This window comes from Aquarana catesbeiana, linkage group LG08 (assembly GCF_042186555.1).
Source record: "Aquarana catesbeiana isolate 2022-GZ linkage group LG08, ASM4218655v1, whole genome shotgun sequence".
NCBI lineage: Eukaryota > Metazoa > Chordata > Amphibia > Anura > Ranidae > Aquarana > Aquarana catesbeiana.
This window is the reverse complement of record NC_133331.1, coordinates 269,710,819-269,734,211: the sequence shown is the minus strand read 5'-3', so window position 1 is coordinate 269,734,211 and position 23,393 is coordinate 269,710,819. Positions and strand designations below refer to the sequence as shown.

General features: G+C 46.0%; 1 protein-coding gene across 1 annotated transcript in view; it reads left to right on the top strand.

Moving 5' to 3' along the window:
- LOC141106738 (uncharacterized) overlaps positions 1 to 23,393 on the top strand; it is a 209,043-nt gene that overhangs the window by 70,109 nt on the left and 115,541 nt on the right. Inside the window, 5 exon segments of the mRNA XM_073597667.1 lie at positions 2,133 to 2,324; positions 2,746 to 2,869; positions 2,994 to 3,091; positions 3,180 to 3,309; positions 13,945 to 14,641. Of these exon segments, the coding sequence (XP_073453768.1) occupies positions 2,133 to 2,324; positions 2,746 to 2,869; positions 2,994 to 3,091; positions 3,180 to 3,309; positions 13,945 to 14,641 (1,241 nt within the window).

Below are 23,393 nucleotides of genomic sequence, written 5' to 3'. Positions count from 1 at the left end.
CAATTTCTCACTGCCTGTGATTAGCGCAGCGCAGTGCCGACTTCCTGGCGGGCTCTGCGAACACGCCTGAGCTCATCCTTATTTACAAGTTTAAAACAGTTTCTTTTTCTATAAAATTACTTATAACCCCTAAGTAATTTTTTTTATATTGTGAAAGATAATGTTACGCTGAGTAAATTGATACCGAACATGTCACGCTTCAAAATTGTGCCCGCTCGTAGAATGGTGACAAACTTTTACCATTAAAAATCTCCATTGGCGACATTTAAAAAATTCTACAGGTTGCGTTTTGAGTTACAGAGGAGGTCTAGAGCTAGAATTATTGCTCTCGCTCTACTGATCGCGGCAATACCTCACATGTGTGGTTTGAACACTGTTTTCATATGCCAGCGCTACTCACTTACGCGTTCGCTTCTGCATGCGAGCCCCGTGGGACGGGTCGCGTTTAAATTTTTTTTTTCCTTATTTATTTTACCTTTTATTTTTTATTTTTACAGTAGGAATGTAAACATCCCCTGTAATAGATAAAAAGCATGACAGGAACTCTTAAATATGAGATCTGGGGTCAAAAAGACCTCAGATCTCATATTTAAACTAAAATGCAATTATAAAAAAAAAAAATTAAATGTCATTTGAAAAAATAAATAAAATGTCTCTTTAAAAGCTATGGGCGGAAGTGACGTTTTGACGTCGCTTCCACCCTGCAATGGTATGGAGACTGACGGGGGCCATCTTCCCCTCACTCGTCTCCATACCTAAATGGGAGAAGCACCCGATCGCCTCCACCGCTACCGATGGCTCCGGTAAGCGGCGGAGGGCACCACAGCGGGAGGGGGAGTGCCCCTCTCCCACCGCCGATAAAAGTTATCTCGCGGCGATCAATTGGCAGCCCTGCTGAAGCCTTGGCGGCGACGCCTTGCGGGCGCTTTAAACCCTTTATTCAGCCGCTAGCGGGGGTTAAAAGGGCCCCCCTATCGCTCGAATACCGCTGCAAAAACAATAGTAAAGTGCCGCTAAAACTAGCGGCGCTTTACCGCCGACGCTCTGGCGCTGGCAGTGTGAAAGGGCTCTAATTGGATGGACACTCTGGTAAAAAGTTTCCAAAATTCTTTATTGTAACAAATTGCCAGTAAATGACATCACAGCACTGGATACACAGGAGATCCGTTGACACTATTCACTCTGAAAAGTACTTATTCATACCACACGTGTGTTATGAGTAAGTGGTTTTTAAGTGGTTTTTAGCATGAAATGTGTCACCAGATCTCCCGTGTATTCCAGTGCTGTGATATAATTTATTGGTAATTTGTTACAATAAAGATTTTTGGAAGCGTCCTACAAGAGCCATCCACTTCTTCTCTTCAAACAAGCTTGGATTATGGTTTGTCTGAGCCACCTAGAAATAGTGGAAAAAGAAGTTGGTTGACCTTTGCAGGACATTGAGAGAGTCAGTCCTTCTGAAAATAGGTAAACTTTTCCATCCCAAGCTACATTCAGGCAATGAGGGAAATCTCCATCTGGTGAGCTGGACAAAGGGACAAAAGATAGATGTCCTGGTTGAGGTCAAAGCTTGAAACTACCTTAGTAGGAAGGAAGTTCTGGGCCTCAAGACAAATTTAACACCAGACCAGAATAAGTTCCTTACAGGATAAAGCTTCCAGCTCAGGAAGTTTTGGGTGAGTAGCACCTAGTAGAAGGCAACAAAAAACTCAACCTTGTGAGTGAGAATGGAAAGGGGATGATGTGCCAATAAGGTACTCAGGACTCCTTTCCAGCTCAGATTGCTGGCATTTGTCATGAGAATCATCCAAAAGAAAGGACTTCCTTGAATACAGAGCAGGACTTTTGAGTCACAAAGCCAGAGACAACCTGGTCTTTGGTGGCAGAAGTTTGTTTGTTAGTGTCCAATCTTCCTGCTGTAGGTGGCCGTATAACCACACGTTATAAAAATCCTTGTGTCCCTCAATAGACTTGAAAGAAACGTAGATCTGACCAGAGAGGTGAGGAGAATTCTAGGACTTATCTCTGGTAATAAAACATAGGCCTGGTTGCAGAGGTGAGGAGGGAATGGGAATGTTGCAGTCTTTTTATTTATTTATTACCTATTTTTTTTTTTTTTTTTTTTTTTTTAGAATTTTGGACCTTTGAAGAAACCTGGTGAACAGGTATCTCTTCTCAATAGCAGTAATCCCCAACATTTAGAGGGATGGCACAAAAACCCACATCTCATCATGGAGCCTCCACCTCCCTCATTGACCCCAGAGAAAGACAACAAAAAGATTCTAGAAATCACCCAGAAGATGATTGAGCTGTTGACGGAAGAGGTGAGCGGTGCCGGGAATTCTGGGACATTATTCAGTAACAGAACAAAAGATTATAGCGCACACATACAAAAATGTAATTTAAATCCTACAAGGCTATTTAAAGCACCTGACCATGATAAGCAGATAAGCAAATATGGGGATTTGGTCACACCATATGGCCATACAGTGCTTAAGTCCGCTACAGCGTCAAAGTACCCCAATTTCAGTGGGTCCTACACTAATCATAGAAGGAAAGATCCCACTTCTAAACCATGGGAGAAATACACTCCTCTTTATGGGAGAACTAAAAGGACTCCTATAAATCAGGTGGATACTGATTAGAAGTACTGGTGGGGAATGATGGGGTGCTTCATCCCAAGGGGTTATCCAGTAACAGACAAGGGAGGTGTCTGGATGGTGACTGTATCATTGTGTGTGTCAGGTTCCTATAAGGTGTGAGGATGTCACTGTCTATTTCTCCATGGAGGAGTGGGAGTATATAGAAGGACACAAGGATCTCTACAAGGACGTCATGATGGAGAACCGGCCGCCCCTCACATCACCGGGTAAGAGGAGAATTGCATTTCTTCTAAAGGAGAGAAGAGTATTGAGGATCCACCTAGATACACACATCCTCTGATATAAGGACATAGAAACAATGTATTCAGTCAGTGTGTGTGTTTCCTACAGATGGATCCAGTAGCAGAAATTCCCCAGAGAGATCTCCCAGCCCTCTGTATTCCCAGAATACCATACAGGAGGATTACAACAATCCCCCTGATTATTATGTAAGTCCTTCTGGGATTCTAAAGTCAATGTATACTGTGTGACTTGCACAGCCACTGTGGTAATTTTGCAAACTATTATTCCATCTAGGATGACGACGATGACGATGATGATGATGATGTTATTGTCATCAAAGTTGAAGATATATACGATGAGCGAATGTACGGGAGGGATTATGAGTCTTCTAAAGAAAAAGAACTTCCTGCAGAGCTAACCAAAGGTAAGAAAGTGAATGAAGCTACTAGGAGGAAAGCCTCTGCTCTTTTGGATTTACTTACAGGACAGCACTGGTGGTTGGCATGTAGCATTTGCTCAGGTAACCAGTGATGTCTCAAGTTGCAAGGGGACTAACACCTTAGTCCCATCTGCATTAAAGCAGAACTAAACCTTCCTTTCCTTTATAGCCAAGGAAGCTGCCAACTTGGCCTCTGTTTGATCTTCAACTGCCATGATGCTGCACGTGTTTAGTTATGACTCCAGCCATTTGATGGTTTGACAGTTTGGTTGAGAGTACAACCAATATGACAGTTACAGTATCTCACAAAAGTGAGTACACTCCTCACATTTTTGTAAATATTTTATTATATATTTTCACTGAAGAAATGACACTTTCCTACAATGTAAATTAGTGAGTGTACAGCTTGTATGCTCAGTAGGGTTTAGCTCTGGAGACATGCTTGTCCAGTCCATCACCTTTACCCTCAACTTCTTTAGCAAGGCAGTGGTCATCTTGGAGGTGTGTTTGGGGTTGTTATCATGTTGGAATACTGCCCTACGGCCCAGTCTCCGAAGAGAGGGGATCATGCTCTGCTTCAGTATGTCACAGTACATGTTGGCATTCATGGTTCCCTCAATGAACTGTAGCTCCCCATTGCTGGCAGCACTTATGCAGCCCCAGACCATGACACTCTCACCAACATGCTTGACAGTAGACAAGACACACTTGTCTTTGTACTCCTCACCTGGTTGCCACCACACACGTTTCACACCATCTGAACCAAATATGTTTATCTTGGTCTCATCAGACCACAGGACATGGTTCCAGTAATCCATGTCCTTAGTCTGCTTGTCTTCAGCAAACTGTTTGCGGGCTTTCTCTTCTGGGATGACAGCCATGCAGACCAATTTTTTTTTTTTTTATCCAAAGAAAATTTTATTGAAGTAAACATATAAATATATATCGAAGCTTTACACAAAATCAAGTACAGAATCAAGTACAGGTCACAGTATGTTCGCTTTATCTGCCATCTGCATGTCCCGTAGTATCATGTGCATTGTACAGTTATCAATACATTTCTGACTGTTTGGTCATTACCTATTTCCCAGTCTGGCTTATGTTGCTTTTACCTGGAAGATCTGATCCATTGGTCTGTCAATTAGACTCATCAGATGCCTATGCCCAACGATCTACCCATGACCAGGTCCAGCGGGGCGAGCCCCGGTACATTCAGCCACGGGCCCCAAAGTTTTTCAAACTTCTGGGAGCATCCTCTATGTTGATAAATGACTTTTTCTTTTCGGAGCATTTCTCCCACAGCATTAATCCACTCTTTAAGAGTAGGAGTGTCTTCCGATATCCAGTCCGTCATTAGCTTACACGCCAGGAATAGGGATCTAGTAACTGCCACCCTGGTACATTCCCCCCATTCCAGCTCATCTAGTACATTAAAGTGGATGTAAATTTTTTTTTTTTTTTTTTTTTTGATGTCATAATGTAGAGTATAAGATTTCCTATCATTTGAGCCCAGTCTTGCCACAAAGAGTTAATCCAGCTCTGAGCAATCCTCTTTTATTGTTCAGTGAGAAAAATCTTGAAAAATAGAGAAAAACTTCGTCAAATCCTCTCCCTTGCTATGAGTGACAGGCGATTTACATATCTTGTGCACTAGCCTAAGATATGCATTATTTTTTCATTCCCTCCCCCACTCCTTTCTTCAGCAGCTCTGCAAGGATTGGCTGTTCCACACCTCAGCATGATTTGGCATGCTGAAGTCATGTGGTTATTTCCTGTCTTTTCACTGGATGTTAGAGATCATAGCAGAAGTTCAGTGTAAGAAATACACAGGAGAAAATGCAAATTGACAAGGGGAGTGTAGAGGTGGGCGGGGAGTCTACTGACGTCACGACTCCACCCACCGAGCTCCAGACAACAGACCCACTCACAGAATCTGCAGTTTTTCGGGTCTAATAACAGACAGAGGGGAGACATTTGACAGGTGAAGATACATGCAGGAGGTATGTATATCCTTATAGATAACCCCTATGGCAGTAGTTTAGAAAGGATGACATTGGGTTTACATCCACTTTAAGTAGACAGTGTTTTGGATTTGTAGGCATAGAAACCTGAAATACCCTGTTTATGGTATCCACCACCCCTTTCCAGTAGGGGTGGAGCTTCGGGCACCTCCACAGTAAGTGGATCAGGTCTCCATGATCTCGTTTGCATCTGGTACATATTGGGGTGGTTCGAAGACCCATAATATACATTCTGTGGGGGGGTATAGTATACTCCCAACAGGATATATAATTGCGTTAATCTTTGCGATACATTCAAAGAACAGGTGGGTACTGCCTGCAGAACCTCCTCCCACTGGTCTCCATTAATCGGGCCTACATCTCCCTCTTGCGATCAGATTAAACAATGGGGTTGGTGAAGGGGACCACTCCGAGGATCTACTCTGGGCCGGTACAGCGTGCTTTAATTGCATATAGTAAAATCGCATGGATTGTGGTAATCCAAATAGTCCCTGTAGGGTTTCAAATGTATGCAGTATCCCATTATGAAAAATCTGTCTAAGATATACCACCCCATATCTCTTCCATAGTGCTCCATGCTGCAGTTTGGCTAATTGGGGGTATGTGTCATTGGACCAGATCGGGCTAAATTCCATGTACCCTGTCACCCCCTGCAGGAATTTAGACTTGTTCCAGATTTTTTGGACAAGATTGTAGGTCGGGTATAGTTCATTTGGTTTGCCGAAGGCTAACGCCTCTAGGGCCGTCGGTACAGAATCTTTCTTTACTGTGTGTACCATCAGGAGTTCTGAAGAGCCACAAGCATTTCCTTCCTTCTCTGTACCTGTATTCATGGTGCCTATCAATTGCTGCAACTGTGCTGCTATGTAATAAAGCCAGGGATTTGGGAGGGCCAGCCCTCCATCATATTTGAGGCGTTGTAGATCGAGTTTAATTCTGGGGGAGCGGTTCTTCCATATGAGCATTCAAAATAGGGAATTGACTATTCTAAATATCTTTAGAGTCACTACTATTGGTGCATGGTGTAGCATATATAGTAGCTGAGGCATGAGGATCATTTTAATCAGGTTCACTCTACCTGCCACCGATAGAGTGAATTCCATGTCTTAATCCGATCCCTGAACTTTTGTAGCAGCGGGGATATATTTAATCTCCCATAGTCGCAGATCTTAGGTGTCACCTGGATCCCCAAGTATCTGAACGAGGTAGTTAGAGGTACAGTAATAGTGGTGGGGGGCAACCCCCCTTCGTCAATGAGCATCAGGGAGGTTTTAGTCCAGTTAATCTGAAGCCCGGAGTACCTGCTGAACTCCATTATGGTAGACATGGCTTCTGTGAGGGAGCCATCCACATCTCCAGGTAGGATCATAGTGTCATCTGCGTATAACATCAGTTTCTCCTGTTCATCCCCATATCTAAAGCCGGCAATACCCGGGTGGGCTCTTACTTTAATCGCTAGGGGTTCTATGGCTAATGCAAAGAGCAGGGGTGACAATGGGCACCCCTGTCTCGTGCCCCTACCTAGAGTAAAGGCGTGTGACATGGCCCCAGATGCCCGAATAGCTGCCTGCGGGTTGTGATATAGCAGACGCACCCATGAAATGTATGCATCTCCAAATCCAAATCTTTTAAGGATCTACCACAGGTACTCCTACCCGATGCTATCGAAGGCCTTCATAGCGTCCAGTGAGAGCAAGGCTCTCTGTCCCACATTATCCTCCGGGGACTGCATATTCAGGTAAAGCCTCCTTTGATTTACTGCCGTCGATTTGTTGAGCATGAATCTAGCCTGATCTGGATGTACAATGTCCGTAATGGCACCATTTAACCTAATCGCCAGGATTTTGGCCAAGAGCTTAATATCGCTCTGTAGCAGAGATATGGGCCTGTATGAGCCTCGGTCTACAGGGTCTTTTCCGGGTTTCAATATGAGGACAATGTTGGCCATAGACATAGTGGGAGGCAAGGCCCGTTGTACCCTGGCTGCAATAAACACTGTTAGAAGTTTTGATAAAAGTATTTCCGCATAATGCTTGTAAACTTCCATGGGTAACTCATCCGTCCATGGGTAACCCGTCCAAGGCCTGGGAACTTTGCAGTTAGGGAACGCCGCCAGCACCGTCTGTAGCTCTATAGTGAGCGGAGCGTCTAGGGCCCTCCTTTGGTCGTTCGTGACTTGTGGGAAGTCAATGCCTTGTATGTATTCTGTAAGTTCTTCCGGGGTGTATTGCTCCATTGGAAGGTACAGGTTCTCATAAAATCTGGCTAACTCCGATAGAATTAGATCAGGGGAGCTCACTATCTTGCCTTCCGGTGTTTTAATAGCTCCAATAGCAGGTGGAGCGTTGTTGTGAATTAGCTATCCTTGCCAAAAGGCGCCCTGTGCTTTCTCCTTCTTCAAAGAACGCTAACTTGGAGAAAAATTGTTTCTTCTCCTCCGTGGAGGATAGCAGTCGCTCATAAGCAGATTGGGCCGACTGCCATGCCTCCCTGGCCGAGTCTGTCTGGGTATGTACATATTTCTCCTCCAGTCCCCTCATATAGACCTTAAAGGCATCCCATTGTGTCACTGGGGATTCTGCAAATTCCCGGCCATCCAGAAATTCCCTCATGCTCCGCTCCATCCCATCATGAGTCAAAAATAATTTCAGCCAAAAGGCATTGAATTTCCATGGAGCTCTTGGAAGCTTGGATAGTGGGGATATAATTAAGCTAATCACCAAATGTGAGTGATCCGACACACTAAGCCCCTAACATTCCAGGAAATTATTGGTAATTTAGCCATTGGGAACAATTATACATGACCTTAGTGAGGAGCATGATTCCGGTGCAGCCCCCAGAAAGTTCAGCTACATATCTGGGCCCATAGGGCTGCATAGGTTTCGGGGGTCCCCCTCTCTAGGGGGCTGGGTGGGACTAGTGCAAGCCAGTAATGTCCCCGGTTAGGGGATTTAATCGTGAGCCAGGGGGCCTTCATTTCGGGTATGTCTGTGTTTGCAGAACAGCAGTTCCAGAATCCAGCATCATGTGAGCTTTTGGTATAAGTAAAGTAAATATGAAAAAACAGAAAACCAGGCTGTCAACAGGACAAGCCATTGTGGTTGAACTTGAAACAGAAACCAACATGGTGTTCTTGATTTACCTCTCGCATAGAGAGAATGCATTTTTTCTTGCCAACTTCACATGATCACGGTTTGCGTGGTAATATTAAGTCTCCCAGCCCCATATGCATAACCTTCCTGTCATAGGAATGAAATCCAGGGGAAATTGAAAAATAAATGGATATGTGAAAGGGAAAAAAACAGGTATGTGTAGGGTCAAGGGGGGGAACAACAGCTCCATCAAAGGGGCAATAAGTGAGCTTCAAACAAACTTTCTTGGGTCTCCGAGGGTCCTCAGTATCAGGTGCACCAAACTGGTCAATCTCCTTCTTCATCTCTGCCGCAGTGACGTAGGGCCTGTTCGTTGCGGTCCAGCCACATGGCCACATCCTGGGCCGATTCAAAGAAGTGGGCCTAATTGTTGGCCGTAACTCTTAGCTTGGCGGGGTACAGCATGGCATAGGGTAGCTGCAGAGCCCTCAGACACCTCTTCACTTCTGATAATTTGGCCCTGCGTTTCTGTACTTCTGCAGAGAAGTCTGGATAGAATGACACTCTAACCCCATTTACCTGAACATTGGCCTTCTCTCGTGCGTGTCTCAGTACCGCTTCTCTGTCTCTGTAATGCAAGAGGCAGGCCAAAATGGATCTGGGGGAAGCTCCTGGTTGTGGTGGGCGACCTGGTGTGTGGTGCGCCCGCTCAACTGTAAAAAATGGGGATGAGGCCTCCTTCCCAAAAATCTCGGTCAGTCAGGTCTCCACAAACATAGTGGTATCTCACCCCTCTGTTTTCTCCAGCAATCCTACTATGTGGATATTGTTGCGTCGCAGGCGATTCTCCATGTCATCGGCTCTATTATTAGTGTCCTTGGCTAATTGGTAGGCGGCATGGGCCTCCCGGGCAACTGGCAGGAGTTTTTTATATCCCTCACCCTGCTTTCCACTGCAGTCGTTCGTTCTCTAATCTTTTGTAGGTCCTGCCTCAGCAGGGAAACATCCTCTCTCAGCCCACCAAATTGCTCTTTAAGGGAGTTCACTGAGGCTGTGCAAACATGTACAGCCCTAAGTATTTCAGCCAGAGTTGGCTGTTCAGGATCCTCTGTGTCAGTGTCTGTATTGAGGGAGGGGGGCTGCTCTGCTGGGTTTTCAAGCTCTCCCTGCCAGCCAGTGTTCAGTGTAATCTTCTCTAATGTCTCTTGGGCTGCCACGTGGGGCGGTTCAGCAGACCCCCCCTGCGCCCTGATCCTGGTGTCCCCTCAGTTATAGCATGTCCCTTGGGTAGTCCTTACCCTGGTGCTTCTGTGTCCTTCTGCTGGTCCCTTCTTTGGCCTTTTCATTGCCCCTCGGTGTGGGCTGTGCCATGGCCGCGATGGCGCCATCTTGGATTTCGGAGGTCATATTTTCCTCCTTTTTCTTAGCTATCCCACGGGTACAGAGGGCCAGTGGGTGGATCGGGAGGGTGAGCGGGTCGGTAGCCAGCTGGAAAGCCGTGTTTCACAGTTGGATCGCTGCTGGGAAAGGATCGTTTGTCTGTGCTGGAGCGGAGTTGTGAGACACACGTCCTCTCACATGCCGGTCTTGGCCACGCCCCCCCATGCAGACCAATTTGATGCAGTGTGCGGCGTATGGTGTAAGCACTGACAGGCTGACCCCCCCCCACCCCTTCAACCTCTGCTGCAATGCTGGCAGCATTCATACGTCTATTTCCCAAAGACAACCTCTGGATATGACGCTGAGCATGTGCACTCAACTTCTTTGGTCGACCATGGCGAGGTCTGTTCTGAGTGGAACCTGTCTTGTTAAATCGCTGTATGGTCTTGGCCACCATACTGCAGCTCAGTTTCAGGGTCTTGGCAAACTTCTTATAGCCTAGGCCATCTTTATGTAGAGCAACAATTATTTTTTAGATCCTCAGAGAGTTCTTTGCCATGAGGTGCCATGTTGAACTTCTAGTGACCAGTATGGGAGAGTGAGGGCGATAACACCAAATTTAACACACCTGCTCCCCATTCACAGCCGAGACCTTGTAACACTAACGAGTCACATGACACCGAGAAAAGTGGGGTGAAGGGGTGTACTCACTTTTGTGAGATACTATATATTCCTGACACGTGCCGGAAAAATAACTCTTTTGAGACTGTTAAATTGATGGGTTTAGTTCCGCTATATCCACTTGCCGAACCACTACAGTGCATATACTGTGGTGGGGCGACACGTGCAGGCAGAACACGTACGTCATGTGCCTGAAAGAGTTTAGGAGTGTGCAGTGCGCCGTCTATGTGTCCACCGGAACTCTGCGGATTGCGGATCCTGGTACTCAGGGTCCGGTGATCATGTGATTGATATGCGAACACAAGATCACAATATCAACAAAGCTGCTATGAAAGAATTCAGTTATAACAGCTGTGTTTCATATGCTAGGATTGGCCCACAGCTTTCACATGGTCCAGTAAAAAAATGTTTTAAAGAAATGTAAAAAAAATGTAATACATTTTTCTTACATACTGTCACCAGTGAGGGACACTGTACTGCACTGGTAACAGTATGTAGGAAAAAAAAACAATTGTAAAAAAAAAATGTATTCAATTTCTTCATTTTCCAAAAAATTGTGGCAAAAAATTACAACTTCAAAAAACTTGCCATGCCTCTTTCTAAATGACTCAGACAGAGTGGATGGCGGAATAAAGTAAAGATGAGTATATGCTGATGGTGAGGCCCCATTAAAGTGAAAATTATATCTTTAGATATAAACTATATAGACAAAGGTATGTGGACCTCCGCCAAATTAATTTAGTTCAGGAGTTTCCAGTGAAGGTTACTGTTAATGCTAAAGCATACAGAGACAGTTTAGGCAATTGTGTGCTCCCAACCTTGTGGTAACAGTTTGGGGAAGACCCTTTTCTGTTCCAGCATGACTATATAATGTGCAGAAAGATAGCTTCATGAAGACATGGTTTAATGAGTTTGGTGTGGAGGAACTTGCCTTGCTCCTATAAGACCTCATCTGTAATATGGAGTTCAGTTTTGGGCACCAGTTCACAAAATGGATATCGGGGAACTGGAGAAAGTGCAGAGAAGGGCAACCAAACTGATAAGAGGCATGGAGGAGCTCAGCTATGAGGAAAGATCAGAGGAACTGAATTTATTCTCAAGAAGAGAAGATTAGGGGGAATATGACCCCAAACACACTCATCCAGGTCCTATGGACCTTGCTTTGTGCACTGGTCCAAATCATTTTGGTGCATGAGGGATTATGGTGTGGGGTTGTTTTTCAGGGGCTGTGCTTGGCCCCTTAGTTTCAGTGAAGGGAACGCTTAAGGCGTCAGCATACCAAGACATTTTGGACAATCTCATGCTCTCAACTTTGTGGGAACAGTTTGGGGATGGACCCTTCCAGTTCCAACATGACTGCTCACCAATGCACTAAGCAAGGTCCATAAAGACATGGATGAGCGAGTTTGGGGTGGAAGAACTTGACTGACTTGCACATAGTTTTGACCTAAACCCGATAGAACACCTTTGGGATGAATTAGTGCGAAGACTGCGAACCAGGCGTTTTCATCCATATCAGTGCCTGGCTTCACAAATGCGCTTCTGGAAGAATGATCAAACATTCCCATAGACACACTCCTAAACTTTGTGGACAGCCTTCCCAGAAGAGTTGAAGCTGTTATAGCTGCCAAGGGTGGGCCAACTCCATATTGAACCCTACGGACTGAGACTGGGATGCTTTTAAAGGTCATGTGCGTGTAAAGGCAGGCGTCCCAATACTTTTGGTAATATAGTGTATATTAACACCCATGGTTTTGGAATGTACAACAACATGGATGTGATGGTCAAGCGTTTGCTTATTGCTTACTCATTCTCTGTTTTCTGTTTTTTTAATCATCTGTTACCCAATGTTATGTTGTCTTCAAATTACATACTCACCCGCTAAGCAAATGCAGCACTGTCCTGCTGCGCTCTGCTCCTCCGCACCCACCACCCAGGTCCTGTGCCGCCATCTTCTTCCATTATGTCATCAGGAAGAGGCTGTCTTTTCTGGGTTCAGGCAACTGCCCCATGATGACACCCTGCCAGGCCCACCCTCCTCCTGCTTCCATGAATAGAAGCCGATGCCTCCTGGGATATGAGACATGCATAGCTCAAGAGGCGCCAGGAGCACAGCACATCATTTCCCTATGTAGAGTGGGGGCACTCCGAAATGTGCAAAAAAAAAAAAGGTAAATAAAGAAAAAGGGGAGGATCTTGTTTCGGAGAGGGGGAGGGTTTAAGGCAGGGGTGTTAATCTCAATTTCAACGCGGGCCGCATCAGCAGTATGGTTGCCCTCAAAAGGCCGATTGTAAGTGTTGTAGGTGTGCAAGGTGCAGGGTTCAGGAGTGCGTTACGTTCAGAGTGCAGCGTTCAGGAGTGGGTTATGTACAGAATGCAGTGTTCAGGGGTGGATTATGTACAAAGTGCAGGGTTCAGGGGTGCGCTAGGTACAGGGTGCAGTTCCAGGGATGCCCTGTGCACAGCGTGTAGAGTTCAGGGGTCCCTATGTACAGAGTGCAGGGTTTAGGGGTGCACTACATACAGAGTGCAGGGTTGAGGCGTATGCTATGTACTGAGTGCAAAGTTCAGGAGTATGCTACATACAGAGTGCAGAGTTCAGGACTAAGCGGTTTACAGAGTGTAATGTTTAGGGGTGTGCTATGTACAGAGTGCAGGGTTTAGGGGTGCACTACATACTGAGTGCAGAGTTCACAAATGCGCTATATACAGAGTGCAGAGTTCAAGAGTTTGCGGTGTATAGATTGTAGAGTTTAGGAGTGCGCTATGTACAGAGTGCAGGGTTTAGGAGTGCGTTATGTGCAGAGTTCAGGAGTGCATTACGTACAGAATGCAGAGTTCAGGGGCACGCCATGTACAGTGTGCAACCCTAGCCCCCCTTAAAGTTTCCTTGCATCTCTACTCTCTCCTACATGGCTCGGCTCTAGTACCCCCCCTGTGTAGGTGGCTCTACTACTTGTGAATTTAGCTCTAGTACCTCCTTGTGTAGGTGGCTCTGCCTTGCCTTGTAGGGAGATTGTCCTCTCCCTCAGATTCTGGAGTTCTGTCCCTGCTCTGAGTGCTGGGCAGGTGGGGATCTGTTAGATCCAGGAGCCGCTGAGAGCAAAGCTCTCCCTTGTAAACACAGAATGCTTCTATGTTTACAAATGACAGCAGGGAGCCGAGGGTTAAAGCTGGAGGTATCAGAATGGAGTTCCGCCACGTTCGAGCTACAAAACTGGGTGCAAGGGCCACATAACAAGGCCTGGCAGCCCTGATTTGGCCCATGGGCCTTGTGTTTGACATATGTGCTTTAAGGGGAGGAGAGAAATTTAAAGGAGAAAGCGTGAAAAAGTAAAAAAAAAAACAAAAAAAAAAACAATTTAGGTAAAAATATTTGATGTTAAAATAAATGACAAACTGATAATATGTGCTCACTGAAAATAAGCTATTCTTTCCCTTCAAGGTGGACAGTGTAATGAGAATAAAGTGGAGAACCACTCCGTCATATGTCTGGATAGTGAAATAGACAATGATGACTTCTCAGAGGACTTTCCAGTGGATAATCCCTTTAACCCAATTCTTCATCCAGCATATCACAGTCCTCTATCATCCAGTCCTTCTACACATGGGATGTACTTTTTCGATCAGCCACACCCCATCACCCACCATACAGCTCGAAGTGGGAGCGAAATGTTCCCAATTTCCGAATACAACAGATACTTACCTCAGAGGGAAAAGGTTAATTTACATCGAAGAACCCAGGCTGGTTCAAAGAAGTTTGAGTGTACCGAATGCGGCAAATGTTTCACACAGACGTCCCACCTTGTAACTCACCGGAGGATACACACGGGGGAAAAGCCGCATTCGTGTCCCGTATGTGGGAAGCGTTTCAATGACAAGTCCTATCTGGTCACCCATCAGAAAATACACACAGGAGAAAAGCCTTATTCTTGTTTGGACTGTGGGAAATCCTTTGCAAAGAGGTCCAACCTGGTGAGGCATCAAAGGATTCACACGGGGGAAAAGCCTTATTCCTGCGCTGAGTGTGGAAAGTGCTTCACGTGGAAACCCTCCCTTCTCTACCACCAGATAAAGCACGCTGGCGAAAAGCCCATTTCTTGTCCAAGTGGTGGGGGTGTTTTTCACCAAAATCCTTTCTAGCAGGGCAATAAAGACCACACCCAAGATGGGAGCCACGTTGGCATTTATGAAGAGTAGAAGCAGCCTCAGCCTAGACTCTGTCCAGGCTATGCCCCTGATGTTTTTCCCCATGATAAGCTCCGTGGGCAGGGCAAAACATGTCAGAGACATGGCTTGACTAGGCTGAGGCTGCTTTTTCTCTTTGTACAAGGGTTTCATGTGATGTGCGACTCAGGATTTCCTTTCTTTTCTTATTGATTTCTATGGAACTGCGACAAGCCTTCTCCCTGCATGCACTCCCAATGGTTGATAGCAGATGAGGATCCACTGGAGCCTGAAGCGGCACCCTTAATTTCTTTGTATGAGCTTTTTCTGCTCCTCCGTGAGCTGTGATATCTGATGGTGCATCCAGACACTGGTTATTTTATCTGGTAATGGACTGCAAACAAATTGGTTTACCAATGTAAAGGTGCTCATTTTTTAAAGTAGTCTTTTTGCTTCTTCACGTGGACCATCATTTTAATTGTTAAGAACTACCGTTGTCTGAAAGTAGAAACATTTTTAGAGGAGATTACTGTAAGAAGGATGGAAATTATGTTCCCATTGAAGAAGTAACATAGGACAAAAGTTGTATTTACAGTATCTCACAAAAGTGAGTACACCCCTCACAGTTTTGTAAATATTTTATTCTTTCTTTTCATGTGACAGAACTGAAGAAATGACACTTTGCTACAATGTAAAGTAGTGAGTGTACAGCTTGTATAACAGTGTAAATTTTCTGTCCTCTCAAAATAACACAACACACAGCCATTAATGTCTAAACAGCTGGCAACAAAAGTGAGTCCAACCCTAAGTGAAAATGTCCAAATCGGGCCCAATTAGCCATTTTCCCTCCCCGGTGTCATGTGACTCATTAGTGTTATAAGATCTCAGGTGTGAATGGGGAGCAGGTGTGTTAAATTTGGTGTTATCGATCTCACTCTTTCATACGTGAAAATGTCCAAATTGGGCCCAAAGTGTCAATATTTTGTGTGGTCACCATTATTTTCCTGCACTGCCTTAACCCTCTTGGGCATGGAATTCACCAGAGCTTCACAGGTCTGGAGACATGCTTGGCCAGTCCATCACATTTACCCTCAGCTTCTTAAGCAAGGCAGTGGTTGTCTTTTAGGTGTGTTTGGGGTCGTTATCATGTTGGAATACTGCCCTGCGGCCCAGTCTCTGAATGGAGGGGATCATGCTCTGCTTCAGTATGTCACAGTACATGTTGGCATTCATGGTTCCCTCAATGAACTGTAGCTTCCCAGTGCCGGCAGCACTCATGCATCCCCAAACCATGACACTCCCACCACCATGCTTGACTGTAGGCAAGACACACTTGTCTTTCTACTCCTCACCTGGTTGCCGCCACAGACACTTGACACCATCTGAACCAAATAAGTTTATCTTGGTCTCATCAGACCACAGGACACGGTTCCAGTAATCCATGTCCTTATTCTGCTTATCTTCAGCAAACTGTTTGCGGGCTTTCTTGTTCATCATCTTTAGAAGATGCTTCCTTCTAGGATGACAGACATGCAGACCAATTTGATGCAGTGTGCGGCGTATGGTCTGAGCAGTGACAGGCTGACCCCCCACCCCTTCAACCTCTGCAGCAATGCTGGCAGCACTCATACGTCTATTTCCCAAAGACAACCTCTGGATATGACGCTGAGCACGTGCACTCAACTTCTTTGGTCGACCATGGCGAGGCCTGTTCTGAGTGGAACCCATCCTGTTAAACCGCTGTATGGTCCTGGCCACCGTGCTGCAGCTCAGCTTCAGGGTCTTGGCAATCTTCTTATAGCTTAGGCCATCTTTATGTAGAGCAACAATTATTTTTTCAGATCCTCAGAGAGTTCTTTGCCATGAGATGTCATGTTGAACTTCCAGTGACCAGTGTGAGAGAGCGAGAGCGATAACACCAAATTTAACACACCTGCTCCCCATTCACACCTGAGACCTTGTAACACTAACGAGTCACATGACACAGTGAAGAGAAAATGGCTAATTGGGCCTAATTTGGACATTTTCACTTTGGGGTGTACTCACTTTTGTTGCCAGCAGTTTAGACATTAATGGCTGGCTGTGAGTTGAGTTATTTTAAGGGGACAGCAAATTCACACTGTTATACAAGCTGTACACTCACTACTTTACATTGTAGCAAAGTGTCATTGCTTCAGTGTTGTCACATGAAAAGATATAATAAAACATTTGCTAAAATGTAAGGGGTGTACTCTCTTTTGTGAGATACTGTATGTGAAAAATTTTCTCAGGCTGGGTTCACACTAGGGTTGCACCGATACCGATACTAGTATCGGTATCTGTGCCGATACCGAGCATTTGCACAAGTACTTGTACTCGTGCAAATGCTCCGATGCCTAATCTGATACCTGGGCAGTCAGGGGATGATCGGCGCGGCAGTGAGGGCCGTTACAAACACCGATCTCCCTGTATAGATTTCAATAAAGCAGCTGACAGCTGCTTCTCCTCCTCTCCCTCCAACGGCTTTCAGCTGCTTTATTGAAATCTACACAGGGAGATCAGTGTTTGTAACAGCCCTCATCGCCGCACCGATCATCCCGACTGTCCCCTGTGTCCTCCTCAGTGCACCTAAGGTCCCCCTCTGTCCTCCTCCTCTCCCCCTTCGTGTCCTCCTCTGCTCCCCCTCTGTGTCCTCCGCTCCCCCTCCATGTCCTTCTCCGTTCCTTCCGTCTCAGCTCCCCCTCCGTGTCCTCCTCCGTTCCTCCCTTCTCAGCTCCCCCTCTGTGTCCTCCTCCGCTCCTTCCCCGCTCCCCCTCTATGTCCTCCTCTGTTCCTCCCTTCTCAGCTCCCCCTCTGTGTCCTCCTCCGCTCCTTCCCCGCTCCCCCTCTATGTCCTCCTCCGCTCCTTCCCCGCTCCCCCTCTATGTCCTCCTCCGCTCCTTCTCTGCTCCCCCTCTGTGTCCTCCTCCATTCCTTCCCCGCTCCCCCTCTGTGTCCTCCTCCGCTCCTTCCCCGCTCCCCCTCCGTGTCCTTCTCTGCTCCTTACCCGCTCCCCCTCCGTGTCCTCTTCTGCTCCTTCTCTGCTCCCCCTCTGTGTCCTCCTCCATTCCTTCCCCGCTCCCCCTCCGTGTCCTCCTCCGCTCCCCCCTGCTCCTTCCTCGCTCCCCCTCCGTGTCCTCCTCTGGTCCTTCCCCACTCCCCCTCCGTGTCCTCCTCCGCTCCTTCCCCACTCCCCCTCCGTGTCCTCTTCTGCTCCTTCTCTGCTCCCCCTCCATGTCCTCTTCTGCTCCTTCTCTGCTCCTCCTCCGCTCCCCCCTGCTCCTTCCTCGCTCCCCCTCTGTGTCCTCCTCTGGTCCTTCCCCACTCCCCCTCCGTGTCCTCCTCCGCTCCTTCCCCACTCCCCCTCCGTGTCCTCTTCTGCTCCTTCTCTGCTCCCCCTCCGTGTCCTATTCTGCTCCTTATCTGCTCCCCCTCCGTGTCCTCTTCTGCTCTTTCTCTGCTCCCCCTCCGTGTCCTCCTCCGCACCTTCCCCGTTCACCCTCCATGTCCTCCTCCAGTCCCCCCTGCCCCAGATCTGTCAGGATGGAGAGCAAAGGAAGGAGCTGGTAAAAATAACAAAAACAATATAAATTGTAAAAAAAAAAAAAAAGTAATAAAAGAAGAAAAATTGTAAAAAATAAAATTGTAAAAAAAAAAAAAATTGTGCTGCATTTTAGTGTTACTTTCACATGACATTAAAAAAAGTATCGGGAATCGGTATCGGCGAGTACTTGAAAAAAGTATTGTTACTTGTACTCGTCTTAGATAGTGGTATCGGTGCAACCCTAGTTCACACTATTGCAAATTGAATGCAGTTTTCCCCACATCCAATTCGCATGTCAGGAAACTGTGACCGGCTCTCAATGGAGCCGGTTCACACATCTCCAGGACAGCAAATTGTACAGGGGTCCTGTGTGTCTTCTGGACCAACTCAAGTCCGAATTCAGGCAAAAATTCGGTCTGAAATTGGACCTGAAGTGGTGAACGGGGATGCACCAGACCCCTGCTGTGAGCCGCTCCGCACAACAGTGTGAACACAGCCTCAAGCTCAATTCCCACCCAGATTGAGATGACCTGTAGGACCCCAGATGTGAAGAACACACCCCCTAACCTGTTGATTTGACAGTGAAGGAGCAGCTCAGGAGCCATTCCTCTGCTCACTCTGCTCTTTCCCCTTGTCAGCACATATGAACTGCAGCTGAGACCGATTGACTGCTAGTGGCTGGCTCTCCTTCTACAAGGGGATAACAATCCAGGTTAAGGCACTTTCACTAGCAGCATTGAAAATTCCATTTTTTTTTTTTTATCAATATATACTGGTTTAGTCAGTCTTGTAATAAAGGCATGCCTGCCAGAGAGCACAGCCACGCCCTTGACACCAATTTTTTTCACTGCTTTAAGCATCGTGGCTTTTTCTCTGAACTGCCCCCAGCCTCCTGATAGGGTAATGCAGTAGCAGCAGCCTTCTTGATGAGGTCATCTATCTGCTCTAACCTGTTGTTACTAAGTGTCTGGTCATAGATTGACAAAATTGTAAAGCCCTGAGTGGCTCATATCCATCTTTTGAGTCATAGTGCAGGGGATTTTAAGAAGCTAATATAAGGACAAGATCATGATGGATGTGTTTAAAAAATGTTTTGTATACATACATGAATTTATGAACTGATTAACTGCCTGACATTGAGCTTGTAAGGTTTCATCTATAAGCCATCATAACCAGAGCACCCTAACAGTTTAAAGGCCAACCCCACCCCCAATAGACATATTGGATTTGTCTTTGCTGGCCAGAAGAATCACAACAGCACATACCTTTGCCATTGTTGCCCGAATGCCAGACCCATCACAAAGACGAGTGATGGTGCCATTCTCCCAGTGATGGATTCTCTATATATTATAGTAAATAAATGATAACAGCCAATAGACAGGAACACCTTCATCATGGCCTTGTAGGAGGACTGGAGATCCTACTGTGGGGGTTGGCCTGGTAGTTGAAAAAGCCATTTGAGTTGGTCTGGTGCTTCAAGACTGGAATTACATTTTCTTACTCTCCTTTAACTTAATGTTTATTGGAACTAAAACAGACTCTTCATCTGGAAATGTATTTGTAAAAATATTTTTTTCTTAATTTTACTGTTAATAAATAAAAACTTGCATGTTTTCACATTCACTGTATTTCAGCAAAGTTTTTCCATTTTGTGATCCTCCACCTACCATGTCCAGTGTTGTCACGGGTTAGGGTCACATAACAAGCGAGAATGTCCTGTAGCTTATAAGCATCTTGGAAACCATTCTCCTGATGCTAAGCCTTACCCCTAACCATTCTCAACCATTTTTGGTTCAAATAAAAAAAGCTTTATTTATTACAAGTACTTAAATAGCCCCCTCAATCTACGCAGTTGAATCTCCGAATGACAGTAATAATGAATTGTGTTGTTTAGTTTATTTGTTTTCTAAATTTGGAACAATTTGAAAAATGATCAAACGATCTGAATTCTGTGTGAAGGGAACCCCACGCCAAAATTAAACAAAAAAATGGTGTGGGCCTTCCCGCCCCCAAATCCATACTAGACCTTTATCGGAGCATGCAGCCTGGCAGACTGGGCAAAGGGGTGGGACGAGCCACCATACCAGGCCACATGCCCTGGTGCTTTGCGGCAGGGGGGCAATTTGTCACCAAGGCCCTCTTCCCCACAACCCTGGCCGCTGACAACTGATGAGTCATTGGTTGTTAAGGATGCGGCGCCCGCTCCTTAATAACCAGCTATTCTTCACACAGAATTTTGATCGGTCGATCATTTTTTGACTGGTTTGAATCAATTTGAAAAACAGAGAGGACATGTAAGGCCAGAGAGGGGATGGAGACTAATGGCTTTCATAGGGCCAGGATTAAAAGTAGAGGTGGACTGAGCTCCTGAATTTAAAGCGATTTAACATAAAAAATTAGGTAAAAGCACAAAAATCAACTATTTAATCTGCCCACTTGCAGTGTTTACCATAATTAAATTTTTATTTACTTCCAATGTGTCTCTGAACTTGCTAGAAAATTTGACTACTCCAGGAAGAGTAAATTCCCTAGCACAGTCCCCTCCCTCCTTGCATATATTAGCTTTCTTACTACAGGTGACACAGGCTCACCCAAGGCCCAGAGTCCAAGTGACAACTTGGTCTTCACCAGAGCACCCAGCAAGGAGTGATGGGCCAGTGAACCTAGTGGCCTCCAGGCTACTTTGATGAAAGCTGATACCAGGTCACGACCCTCAGATTCACCCAACAAAGGGGTTACAGGATGGCCATGATGTGGAGACAGGGTGGAAGTACCAGGATGTCAGAATATAGGCGAAGGTCGGGACAAGCGGCAGGCAAGAGAATAGTCAGTATCTAAGAAAAGGTCGAGGCAGGTGGAAGCCAAGATAATAGTCATTATTCAATCAGAGGTTGAAGCAGACAGCTGGCAAGAAAGTAGTTGGTATCTAAGCAGAGCTCAAGGGGGACAAGAGATTAGTCGGTCTCTAAACAGAAGTCAAGGTGGCAGCAGGCAACAAAATAGTCGGCATCCATTGTCAGTATCCAAATATAAGTTGAGGCAGGTGGCAGGCAAGAATGTAATCAGTATCAAAACAAAGATTGAGCCGGGTGTCAAACAAGAAAGAAGGGGTCAAGGCAAGCAAAAGAGCAGCCTCTATCCAAATAGAGGTTGAGGCAAGCAAGAGAGTAGTCGGTATCCAAATATAAGTCGAGGCAGGTGGCAGGCAAGAATGTAGTTGGTGTCCAAACAATGGTTGAGGCAGACAGCAGGCAAAAAGAAGAGGCTGAGGCAAGCAAAAGAGCAGCCTGTATCCAAATAGAGGCTGAGGCAAGCAAGAGAGTAGTCTGTATCCAAATAGAGCTTGAGGCAGGTGTAAGCCAACATAGTAGTCATTATTCAATCAGAGGTTGAGGCAGACAGCTGGCAAGAAAGTAGTTGACATCTAAGCAGGGCTCAAGGCAGGCAAGAGATTAGTCAGTATCTAAACAGAGGTTGAGGGAGGCAGCAGGCAAAAAAATAGTCGGTATCCAATCAGAGGTCAGGGTGGGCAAGAGAGTTGTCAATATCTAAATATAAGTTGAGGCAGGTGGCAGGCAAGATTGAGGTAGGTGGCAGACAAGAAAGAAGGGGTCAAGGCAAGTAAAAGAGCAGCCTGTATCCAAATAGAGATTGAGGCAAGCAAGAGAATATTCGGTATCCAAGCAGTGGTCGAGGCAGGTGGAAGCCAAGATAGTAGCCATTGTCCAATCAGAGGTTAAGGCATGCAGCAGGCAAGAAAGTAGTTGGTATCTAAGCAGAGCTCAAGGCAGGCAAGAGATTAGTCAGTATCTAATCTGAGTTTGAGGTAGGCAGCAGGCAAGAAAATAGTCAGTATCCAATCAGAGGTTGAGGCAGGCAGCAGGTGAGAGCAGTCGATATTCAATCAGTGGTCAGTGTGGGCAAGAGAGTTGTCTGTATCCAAATATAAGTCGAGGCAGAGGGCAGGCAAGAATGTAGTCGGCATCCTAACAGAGGCGGGCGGCAGACAAGAAAGAAGGGGTCTAGGCAAACAAAAGAGCAGCCTGTATCCAAATAGAGGTTGATGCAAGCAAGAGAGTAGTCGGTATCCAAGCAGAGGTCAAGGCTGGTGGGAGCTAAGATAGTCATTAGCTAATCTGTGGTTGAGGCAGGCGGCAGGCAAGAAATTAGTTGGTATTCAAGCAGAGGTCGAGGCAGGCAAGAGATTAGTCAGTATCCAAACAGAGGTTGTGGTAGGCAGCAGGCAAGAAAATTGTATCCAATCAGAGTTTGAGACAGGCAGTAGGCGAGAGTAGTCTGTATCCAAACATAACTTGAAGCAGACAAGAAGGAAGTCAGTATCCATTCCAAGCAAAGGTTGAGTCAAGCAAAAGAGTAGTTGGTATCCAAAAAGAGCTTCAGGCAGGCTGTAGGCAAGAAAATAGAGATGGCAACAGGGCAGGAGACATTAGCAGTGTTAAGCAATCCAGGTCGGCAACAGGCAAAGCAGCGACAACAGTAATTGCACGCCACTAGCTAAAAGGCCATGATCTGAACGTGCAGCAAGACCCTCTGCAGGTGGACAGGACAGGGCTTTCCCCAGTATGTACAATCACGGCTCTTGGAGGTACTGCAACAACACTCTTCTTCTGGAAGTGTCGAACTATTCTGTGCTGTCCCAGCTCCTCCACCCTTTCCTCGTTTTCTTACTCTGAGTCCTCAGTGCTGCTAACATCACATCCAAAATAGGGACTCCGGGTGCCCCGACTCCGTGCAGCAGTTGTGATGCCTTTGGATGTCAACCCAGGTAAATAAAATGAATAAATGACATTAAATTCACATACTGTATAATCTTATGTGGGAACATTTTTGTTCTCTCTAAAACAGTTTAGAAGCTACTTTGGCTACAACAAAATGGCCGCCCCATACCAACACAGCCACAGCAGTACATGGACAGTACTTTCCTGCCTGACAATTCAAAATAACCAGTTAAAAAAAGAAGACACAGACACAGACGTCATTCTGTTTGCTATAAATAAAGTAAACTGTCATAAAAAGCTCAATAAGCAAACGACAAGAAGATGGCCGCCGCCCTAATCATAGGGGACATGTGTCGGACTGTTCTCACTCGCCCTAGCATCTCGCGTTATCCCAGCTGATAATAGCTATAGCTATTAGGAAGTGTC